The sequence below is a fragment of the Ochotona curzoniae genome, unplaced genomic scaffold (assembly GCF_017591425.1).
Source record: "Ochotona curzoniae isolate NIBS_2020 unplaced genomic scaffold, NIBS_Ocur_1.0 contig_1328, whole genome shotgun sequence".
NCBI lineage: Eukaryota > Metazoa > Chordata > Mammalia > Lagomorpha > Ochotonidae > Ochotona > Ochotona curzoniae.
The window spans coordinates 184,068-195,269 of NW_024465041.1; the positions used below are offsets into that span (position 1 = coordinate 184,068).

The 11,202-nt window shown below is 43.7% G+C and overlaps 1 protein-coding gene across 1 annotated transcript; it reads right to left on the reverse strand.

The window, feature by feature from the left end:
* Positions 1-1,990: 1,990 nt before the first annotated feature.
* On the reverse strand, positions 1,991-7,616 carry LOC121146432 (olfactory receptor 7A10-like). Its single transcript, XM_040965809.1, has 2 exons — positions 6,703-7,616; positions 1,991-2,111 (listed from the first exon to the last, which is right to left on the reverse strand). Exons 1-2 carry the CDS (start codon positions 7,614-7,616, stop codon positions 1,991-1,993), a joined length of 1,035 nt encoding a protein of 344 aa, XP_040821743.1.
* Positions 7,617-11,202: the final 3,586 nt, after the last annotated feature.

The window sequence follows — 11,202 nt, forward strand, 5'->3', positions numbered from 1 at the left end:
CCAATGAAAATAAATAAAGCTTTTAAAAGGGAAACATAAGAAACATTAGCGATTTATCAGGCTAATCCTGCACTTGTGTGAGCCCTGACATTCCATAGGGCCACCAGTTTGAGTCCCGGCTGCTCCACCTCTGATCCAGCTGCCTTCTAGTGGCCTGGGAAATCAGTGAAGGATGACCTGAGGCCTTAGGCCCCTGTGCCCAAGTGGGACACGTGGAAGAAGCTCCTGGCTCCCAGCTTAGGGCTTGCTCAATTTGGGTCATTTTAATCAATTGGAGAATGAACTAGAGCTTGGAAGGTCTCTCTGTGTTTCAAGTAAAATAAATTAAATGATTGATTAATGAATGCTTTGCTAGGACAGAGATGGGAGTAATGGAACATTTCCAACACTGAACAGCTTTGTCAGGAAAGTGGTTTTTTCTCTCTCTAAAAATTTGATATGGAGCCCAGCATGTTAGCCTAGTGGCTAAAATCCTTGCCTTGCATGGGCCACGATCCCATATGGGTGCCAATTCGTACCCCAGCTGCTCCATTTATCTTCCAGCTCCCTGCTTATGCCCTGGGAGATCAATCAGGGGCAGCCTAAAGCCTTGGGACACAGCACCCACATGGGTGACCCAGAAGAATCTCGCGGATCTTGGCTTCAGATCAGCCCAATTCTGGCCTTTGTGTCCACTTGGGGAGTGAACCAGCAGCCCTCTGCCTTTCCAATAAAAATGTATAAATCCCAAAAAATGCTCTGATTAATAAATCCATTTTAGCAAACTACACTGTAAACATGCTTTAAAGGTTAATGCTTTCTTTAAAATTATCAACTATTTGAGCAGTTTTTGTATTTTCCCCATTTATCTTGTTTAAATTGATATCATTGTCATCATATCAATTTTTTTTAATGTACCAAGAAAAACAAAGAAGTGAGGTCCAGCTCCCAGAAGAGCTCAAAGAGGTTTGGGGGATCTTTTAAACAAAGTTGTACAGTCTCTGGCAGGTTCCAGAGGCATGTGGCTATCTTGGTCCTACCCACAGCAATGTAGTCACATATCTCAGCCAATTATGCCCCAGCAACACATTTCAGAAGAAGCTGGTCTGGACAAAATGCCATGGACTATTTGGCCTCCATCTGGCAGTGCACACTGGACACACCATCTTCGGGCATCTGCTTGTTCCCCAGCTTCCCCCTCTGGAGACTGCATCTCGACGGCCCTATATCTCAGGACCCCACATGCATTCCCAGTGCAGGAACCTCAGGCTCAAACACATGCCCAAGGGTCCATCCCTATATCGAGCAGGACTTGCACTGCATTAGTAAGGAAGAAGACCCTAGCTGGTCAAGCTGATTCTCCTCTCTTGGAGGACTGGGATCTCCCAGGCTCTGGGAATGGGAGCCAGGGGCTGAGCCAGAGGCCAAGGGGTCTGGTTAGATAAATAGTCTTGTGTCCTTTTGCATGTGAGTAGGGGATGTATGCTGGTGTGGAGCTGAAGTAGGTTTCTTGATTGACTTCTGACATGTCTGACGGTCTTTAAAAACTGAGGTGATGATCCCATCACATGCAGATTTCCCAGTAGAGCAAGGAGACATCTATTCTGTACCTACATCTACACCCAGTGGTCCATGGAGGGATATGGCCCTGGAGACACTTGCTCCTCGCGCAGGAATTGGCTCCTTCCTCTAGCAGATGGTGTGACGAAGAGTGTTGTCTTCTTCACTGGAGCACCTGGTGAACTAACAACACAAAGTGGCGTTGTTCCTTTTATCGAGGTCACCTGACCAATCACCCCTGAGGCTCTGGGCCTGCTGTTATTCATCTGGAACTGGTGTTGTGTCTAATGACTGTTCCACTGCTGAGCATAAATAAAATAACCGACCTGAGTGGATGTGTGACTTTTCTCTTGCTGCCAGGCCCCATTCTGTCTCTCACCTGCTGGTGGCTACTGCTGGCATTCCCAGGTGGAAGATGCAGAGTAGCCACATCTTGGCTTCTCTCTCTGCCCTATGTCAGTCTGGGCAGTGGCTTTAGCCCTGTCACAGGCTCTTGGCTCCTTCCTAGAGCTTGCAGCCCTGTTGTGTGGAGGCTCTGCAGGAAGTCCTGAGAGAACCAGGAGGCATTAGTGCTGGCACATGGCACCTCTGGCTTGGGCAAATTCTGGGGTGGGGCTGACCTGGATCCCCTGGAACTACTGGCTGACAGTCCTATAGAAGGCCAGTGTGTCACTCCTGTGCCTGCTCAGCTGGATCACCATGTGTAGGCTCTGGTCCTCGAGCTTGTCATAGAGTGTGCGGATGCTAAAGTCCTCTAGGGTCTGGACCAGGGCTGGGGCCCCTGAAGGAAGAGGCCTTGGAGTGAGCAGCAGGTGCAAGCAGGGCCTTGTGTGAGCGGCTCAGCCCCTTCATCCCATCAGCAACCGGCCATTCTCAGACAGGGAGGGAGGCCTGCCTGCAGGAAGTTGCAGGCCATGGGGAAGTGGGTGCAGGTGGACCAGGTGAGGTAGGAGAGCCTCAGAGGCAGATGTAGGCAGGGACCACCTCCCCTGAGTAGCTGTGATTGACAAGGGCTTTCCTGGAATGGGAGCTGGGTGGAGTTCTGCCTTTCCTGAGGGTGGGCCTTCTGCATCACAAACACCTTCCGGAGGAAGCTGGTGGCTGGAACTGCCTCGACTTTCCCTGAGAATTTACTCCGACCCTGCCTGCTCTGTCTGGCAGTCTCTGGTTCCCACAGCTGCCCTGCATTCTCCTGTCCTTGCCTTGTCTGTTATCATAGTGTGGTGAACTCGCTTCCAGCATCCCCAAGCCAATGTGTCCATGGTGCCAACAGCTGTGCTTGACATGTAATTGCTTGGCTGAGGGCTTCTGGCTTCAGGGAAGTAGGCACCCAGGGTCTCGACCCAGGCAGGCAGTGCCCAAGCGGCTCTTGTGTCCTGAAGGGCCTCCCCATGGCACTTAATTTCTTCCCTCCTGAAGGTTTCTCACTGCACTGGGAAATGCTAAAGGTAAAGTTGTCTCCTGAGTTCCATATCCAGCGAAAGCGTCTTTTAATGGTAAGGGAGACATTGGGAAACTTCCAGATAAGCAAAAACTGACATATTTGTTACTACTTTCCTGCAACAAATGCTCATGGGAACCCTGAAATTAAAGGACTTTAGTCAGGAACTCAACTAAAGGTGAGTATGTTGATAGTGGTATAAGATAATGTTACTGCATCAGAGGTTTGTAACTCCATATTTGCTATTCTGCATGATTTAAACATAAATACATTTGAAAATCATCTCAAAACTACCAGTTTTAAGTTTGATACACTAATTCCACATTTCGGTTTCCATGTAAGTGAAGAGGTATTTAAAATAATGTTAGCCCATCTTTCAGGGTACGTAGGTTGTGCAAAGATGGGATTCTAGCATTCTAAATTCTGTGATGCTGACACTGACAAGGGCATGGAAACAGGTGTAAGGAAACATGTTCTTGGGTGTTCTTCACACTGAGCTGTTACCAACACAGATCAGAGAGTGTCAACTTCCATTTGCTGAAGGTAATTCCACACAAACAGAAATGAAAACAGCTACAGCACATGTACAACAGGAAATGAGACAGATGAAAATATTCATGACCAAAAAATCTACCAAACACAAAAAGGCAGAGATGCAAGAATTAAAGAACTACACAGCATATAGAAAAGAAGTAACAAAATGACAAAAGTGAGTTCCTTCTTACCAGTGATTACTTAAACTCTAGATGAATTAAACATTCCAATTAAAACAAAAACAAAAAAAGATTGTAAGAATGGGTAAAAACCCATGCCCCATGTCTCTTCAGCCCATCTTTAGATCCAAAGACAAAAGACAGCAGAAAGATGAGAAAAGGCATCCCATGCCAGTTTCCCTGCAGTGAGAGCTGGAGTGGATCTGCCCTGGCGTCCACAGACTTAATCAAAGCTTGTACATTGCACATTAATAAACATCCCACATAGAAAACAGACACGGAACAAATAAAGCATTTGTGAGCTAGATGATGAAGCATCAAGATATGCGATGCAAAAACCTGACAGCTCTAAAATTGTCCAAGACTCTCTGAACTGATACAATAACCAGGCAGGAGATAAGTGAGGAGACAGCAGAGTTAACACAAAAGCCTGTAGCAGACACAGGACACCTTAACAACAACACACACGCATTTTCCCAAAGTTCCCATGGGACGCTTCTTAGGAGAGACTGCACATTAGATCACACATTGTCTTGATAGATTAAAAAAGACAGATATCATTCTATCATTGCAGGATAAAATTATAAATCATTATCAGAAGAAAAACTAGAAAATCCAAATGTCGTGGCAGTTAAGAGTATACTCCCAAACAAAGAAGAAAGTGCAAGACATACCTAATGTGCAAAGTTGGTTATATGCACTCCAGGAAACTTATACCACTCATTGTCTATTAGAATTGATCTTTCCTTGCCCTCATTTCTTCATTAGCAATGTTTATTGCACTAGGAGATCCAACATTTTCCTCCCCTTTGATAATCACTGACCAATGCATTTCATAGTTAAGTACAACAGTCACAACTCCAGACCTATACCAGGTGTTAGCTAGGTTAGTTCAGTTCTAGGTTAAGCCCAGGGAAAGCTGTCTGTGTCCAAAGTCTGGGATCCCTCCCGCAGTGTCTACCAATCTCACCCACATGACCTCTTTATGACTAAATTGCCAGATTCCTCCCTGAATGTTGGAGGCTGAAACTCTGTTCCAGCCACAGCAGAGGGGAGGCGGGGGAGCGCTGGTCCTCAAGCCAGACTCAGGAAACCAAATGCAACAAGCAGGATGCTTCTAGCCCAAGGTTGCACACTCTGAGGCACCACAGTAGAGGAGCTACTTACAACTCCCGGCACCTGCTCATTAGGCAGCTCCCTGACCTCTAAGCTGGCTCCGCTGCCCTCGAAGGAATCTGACCATGACACAAAGCTGTTTTCTTGCAGGTATTTCTCAAGAGACCATGATGGACTCAAGTGAATCATCTTTATGTTTCTCCTGCTTTGGGGCAATCACAAATAGCTGTCATTATTTCCTCACCTTAAAAAGTTTTGTTTAGAGAGACAAGCCATTTCCCCTAAGACAACTATCATTTTGTTTCTCTAGTATGTGGTAGTTAATGTGGAATACAAAAATAATGTAAAAATGAGGTGTGCACATTAAAATTTCATTGTTGCTTTACTTCTTGGAAGCTAATTTTTCTAATTTTTTACCTGTTGAATGTAATGTTAGTTGTTCGCTAAGTGTGAGTAATATGTTGTGGCTAATATTTTTAACACAGAGTATAAGAATTTATCATATATTTCAAATTAGAGTGATAATAAATACTCATGTGGATAGTATATTTTTCATAGATTTTTAATTTTTATGTCAAATTCAGATATACAGATAGGAGGACAGGCAGAGAGGAAGATCTTCTGTGCAATGATTACTCCGCAAGTGACTACAGTGTTTGAATCTGAGCCAATCCAGAAGCCAGGAGCCAGGAGCTTCTTCCAGATCTCCTACATGGGTGAATGGTCCCAAGGCTTTGCGTCATCCTCAACCACTATCCCGGGCCACTACCAGAGAATTAGATGCAAGCAGTGCAACCCGGTTCAGAACTGGCACCCATATGGTATCTGGAACATGCAAGGCGAAGATTTGAGCCACTAGACTACTGCACCAGACCCATTACTTCTATAAGATAATATTGAAGGAGATGCAAATTCAGTTACCATAATTTGATTATTACACAATGCTTACACATATCACATCTCATATTATATACCATAAATAAACAAAAATTATTTCCTTAAGCCTTTTAAAAATAATGCATTGAAAAGATCTGTTGCTGGTGACATGCATTGCAATGGAATGGTGAGCACTTCCCTGCTACGGTGTACTTATTACTGTGCCACAGCATACATCAGTTCCCATGGGATTGGACACCACTGTGTCCATGCTAGAATCAGGTTAGGGATCATCTCAAATGAAGTTTTTTTTGAGAATCCATCAAACTGAACTGCTGATCTCAGAACCCCATCCATGAAGAACTATGTCAGCCAGTGGCTTCTGAATCAGTTTTATCATGATTGAAATGGCAAGATTGGCAGCAATTCAGACTTCTTGAACTATCAAAACTGCTTGAGCAGGACCCTTGGAATGTGCCTCAAATCAAGGACCTGGGATGTGTGGGAGGCTGGGTGAGTCTTTTCTCTTTGTTTTTCCCCTTACTCCAGATACAGGGAAAAAATTATATTAGTGTGGAAACAAAGGTATTACCTACTTTCATGGAGCCCTTGACCCCTTGTACCCAAATCAGCTAAGTTAGATTATTAAAAATAAATAAAAAAATATTTTAAACCTTTTAACCTGGATATAATTTGAACAGGTTTAATGTATTTCCTAAGTAGAATTCTAAGATATTAGTCATATTACAATGGCAGTCGTCACTTCCTTTAGTTTTTCTACAATTTTATTTACATTTTTAATTGATCTACCAGAAAACACACAGTGCATTGTGATTGGTCATTCTTCTGCAGTGTACTCAGAGGCATTAAGCATTAAAAGAAGGACAGAGAACAGCTCAGTAAGCTCTGCTTCCTCCTTTGATAAATGCATCACATTTTCTGACCCCAGGCCTGAAGTATAATGTCACTGACACTGCTCAGAACCCACACTGTGGGTTCCACTATCATTTATGGAACAGCAGTCTTTTCAGAGCCCTCTTCATGTCTGTGTTCCTCAGGCTGTAGATGAAGGGGTTCAGCATGGGGGTGACCACGGTGTACATCACTGAGGCTGCTGCAATTGAGGCTGAACTTGGGGCAGCACTGGCACTGAGGTACACACCTATTATTGTGCCATAAAATAGGGAGATGGTCAAGAGATGAGAGGCACAGGTGGAAAAGGCTTTATACTTGCCCTGAGTTGACGAGATGGCACGGATGGAGGAGGCGATCTTAGAGTAAGAGTACAGGATCCCAGCCAGAGGACCACCTCCTAAAAGCACAGCTGCAAAGTACATTATGAGGTCATTGAGAAAGGTGTCAGAACAGGCTCTGTGGACCACCTGATTTAACTCACAGAAAAAGTGAGGGATTTCCGGGTGGCTGCAGAAGCTCAGTCTCAGCACCAGTAAGCTGTTTAACAAGCCATACAGGACAGTGATGGCCCAACACAATAAAACGAGCTGCACACAGAGCTGGGGATTCATGATGACCGTGTAGTGCAGGGGGTGACAGATGGCCACAAACCGGTCATAAGCCATCACACCCAGAAGAAAGTCATCTAATGCTGAAAAGATTATGAAGAAGAACATCTGTGTGAGGCAGCCTGCATAGCTTATGACTTGGCTCTGAGTCTGAATGTTCACCAGCATCTTGGGGATGGTGGTGGTGGTGAAGCAGATGTCAGAGAAAGACAGGTTGGCGAGGAAGAAGTACATGGGCGTGTGAAGGTGTGGGTCAGAGAGGATGGCCAGAATGATGAGCAGGTTCCCAATGACACAGATCACATACATGGAGAGGAACAGCCCGAATGTAATCGGCTGCAGTGCTGGGTCTTCTGAGAATCCTAGGAGAAGAAATTCTGAAAGCTGAGTTTGGTTGTTCAGTTTCATGTGGTGTAGATCACTGTCAGGAAGAAGTAGCTGAACCTGAATCATATTCATAAAAAATAGAGGTAAACAACACAGCAGAAATCCCAAATCTATGTTTTCCCTTTCAGAATTTGTATTTAGAGATGGCTTCGTGCTACATTTGTTCCTTCCCAGGGGATCACTGAACAATAATACCTTTATACCCTCAATGTTTCCCTACACCATCAAATTCTTCTCACATATAATGACGTATTCTTTGACCACTTGTGTAATAAGTATTCATCAGAGGTTAAAAACTCACCATTGATTTTCTAATTGAGTGTTTGAAGAATAGGTCATGGAAGAGGCCTATATAATGTGTTATTCCATGTATCTTAAAAGATAAAGATATTCAACTCTGAATGAAAATATGGTGATCTTCACACACATGGTGCAAATGAAGGCAGAAGTGCTATGATTTTGAGGAGATGACTCAATCATATTAAGCAAAGAAGAATGACATAGGATGTCAAGTGATAAGGAGGACTCAACATGAAGTTAATTGGAAATATATATGTAGCTGACTTCCTAAGGCTCTGTTTGCAGACTGAAATTTTTGTAGATTTAATATATGTAGGTGTGGAACCCAGGATGCGTTAGAGATTTGACAACAAAAAGTATAAGCTTTCACACATCCTCTTACATTCTACTAAGTGTCCATCGAAAGAACTTACAAATGCGGCTAAAAGCTTCAATTACTTTTGTGCATACATTTTGCAAAGTAGAATTGTTCAAATGTTGATGACCTCTGATAAGTTTGGATTAGGATATATTTTTGGAACAGCCATGTTGGAGCATGCCTATCTACATTTTAAATATAGTTTTCACTGTACTGAAACAAACTCAATTATGCATCAAAGGACTCCATGGCAGAAGAAAGCTACCAATAATGGCCAATCTTTGCAGGTATGAAGACAATAATAGGAAATCGCAGAAGAAAATGAGAGTGACAAAAAAGCCTTGAATGTATCCAACTCACAAATGAGGCAATAACTCTCAAGCAGGAGTCTTTGATAGAGCTATTCATACTGTTCGGTTAAGATAACATTAAGTTATATGAGAGAAACTGAAGAGCCTGAGACCGATGTGTTCCAGCAGCTGCTACTATCAGGATTTCCTGGTTCTTTCCTGTCATACCGGACAGTCAGAGCAACTCTACACTGCCTAAATGTGCAGGGTGGTGACTCAGTCTGCAGAGGCTGTTCCTGGGCTAACGGGTGTGATTTTGTCTTTTCTAGTTACATGTGTTGGACAACCAGGCCCCTTAACACTGACAAATTAATGCTACCTCACTCCAGCACCTATCTATCAAACACAGAAAATCTCCTTTCTTCTTCCTCCAGATACCCCAAAGTTCTGCAAAGTTGGCTATATATGTTAGAGGAAACTTATACCACTCATTGTCTATTAGAATTGATCTTCTCTTGTCCTCATTTCTTATTAGCAATGATTATTGCCCTAGGATATCCAACATTTCCCTCCCCTTTGATAATCACTGACCAATGCATTCAATATTTAGGTAGAGCATTCACATCCCAGACCTATACCAGGGTTTGGTAAGTTTAGTTCAGTTCTTGGTTAAGCCCAGGGAGAGCAGTCGTGTCCACAGTCTTGCATCCTTCTCACAGTTTCTGCCAGGCTCACCTGCATGGCACCTCTACGACTAAAGTGTCTCTGCAGGGATGTCCAAATTCCTGCCTGGATGGTGGATGCTGCAGACTGAAGCTCTGTCCAGGCACAGCAGAAGGAAGGAGAGAAGCTCTGGTCCATGAGCTAGACTCAGGACCCCAAAAGCAACAAGCAGGCTGCTTCTAGCTTAAGGTTTCACAGTCTGAGGGACCACAGCAGAAGAGTTACTTACAGCTCCCGGCACCTGCTCATTAGGCAGCTCCCTGACCTCTAAGCACCTGCTGGCCCCGAGGCACTGTGGGCAACACACAAAGTTGTTTTCTTGCGGGTGTTTCCCAAGAGACCATGCTGGACTCAGGTGAATCCTTTTTGTCTTTCCCCTGCTCTGTGGCATTGGCAAATAGCTGCCATTTAGTTCCTCACTTTAAAATGTTTTGTTTAGTGAGTCAAGGCTTTTCCCCAAAGACAATTATGTGTTTCTCCTATTATGTGGTAGTTAATATTGAACACAAAAATTATGTGGAAATAGAAATGGCATCTTGAGATTTGATTGTTGTTTCTACTCCTGGGAAACTGGTTTCTCTAATTTATGATTTGTTGAACGTAATGGTTAGTGGTGCACTAAGCCTGGGAGTAATATATTTTAGTTAATATTTTTAAACTCAGCTTACAATAATTTATATATTTATATATTATATATATTTTATATAAATATATATTTTATATTCCAAAATAATTAGAGCTATAAATTGTTTAATACTTAAATAGGATAATATATATTTCAAAGATTATTAATTTTATTTGCAAATACAGATATACAGTGAAGAGGTGAGGCAGAGAGAAACATCTTCTGTTCGATGATTTATTCCTCAAGTGACTGCAATCATGGGAGGTGAACCAATCCAAAGCCAACAGCCAGGAGCTTCTTCCGGATCTGCCACATGGGTACATGATCCAAAAATTTGGGCCAATCTCAACTGCTTTCCCAGGGAAAGAAAGCTGGGAGCTAGATGCAAGCATGCTGCAGAGATTAAAACTGGTGCCCATATAGGATCCTGATGTCTGCAAGCCAGAACTTTAGCCACTAGGTCTCTGTGCTGTGCCCGTTACTTTTGCAGGATAGTACTGAAGGAGATGCCAAAGCAATTACCATGCCTTGATTATTACTCCTGGCTTACACATATCATTTCTCATGTAATATACCCTAAAAAATGAAAATGTTTTCCAACAAATCTCTAAAATAATTTATTGAAAAAGAGAAAACATATTTGAAACAATAAAGTAAAATCATACTGTTTAATTTGGCCATCTAGACTAGGCTGTAGTACCTGTTGGCACACACAAGAACTGGAGCTAAGAGTTGGCATGGTCGAGTAAATTTGGAGACTGCCTTGTTGTCAACTCCCTCCACTGGTGAGTGAGAGAGCTGGGATTGTGGGTGGGACAGTCAGGGAGCGAGGCTGGCTAGGCTGGCTGTCACATTGATTGGCAAACATAGTATTGCCCAATCTGGTCCTCACATAACCCTGCTTCTCAGATTCACTATTGAGAGCTACAACCCACCAGGGTTGTGTGAAGATGTATCCTACTAGGCGTGTTCTGAGCCACAGGACTCGTGTGCTTTGGCAGGAGTTCAATACAACCCTGCATGGCACACCCACAGTCTCAGCTGTTGCAAATGGATATTGTAGCCCTGCCCAGCTGGGCACATCGTGTTCAGGCTCTCCTGTGTGCCCTCATGTGCTCAGGCTTGTCCCACACAAAAGTTGATATATGCTGCAGACTTGCCTGGGCTGACCTACCTCCAGTTGCAGCAGTTGAGCTCCCCATGGAGAACTGTAGAATTGCAGGCGTGCCCCAAGTACTGTGACCAGACCTGTTCAAAGCCCTGGTTCTCACACATGCCAGCAGGGCAGCGACCCTGCTTGGCATTCTCCGT

Coding starts and splice junctions, on each gene's coding strand:
- LOC121146432 (XM_040965809.1), bottom strand. CDS start 7,616: ATGAAACTGAACAACCAAACTCAGCTTTCAGAATTTCTTCTCCTAGGA. Junction 2,112..6,702: donor AGGGCTCTGAAAAGACTGCT/GTTCCATAAATG, acceptor GCCATGTGCCAG/CACTAATGCCTCCTGGTTCT.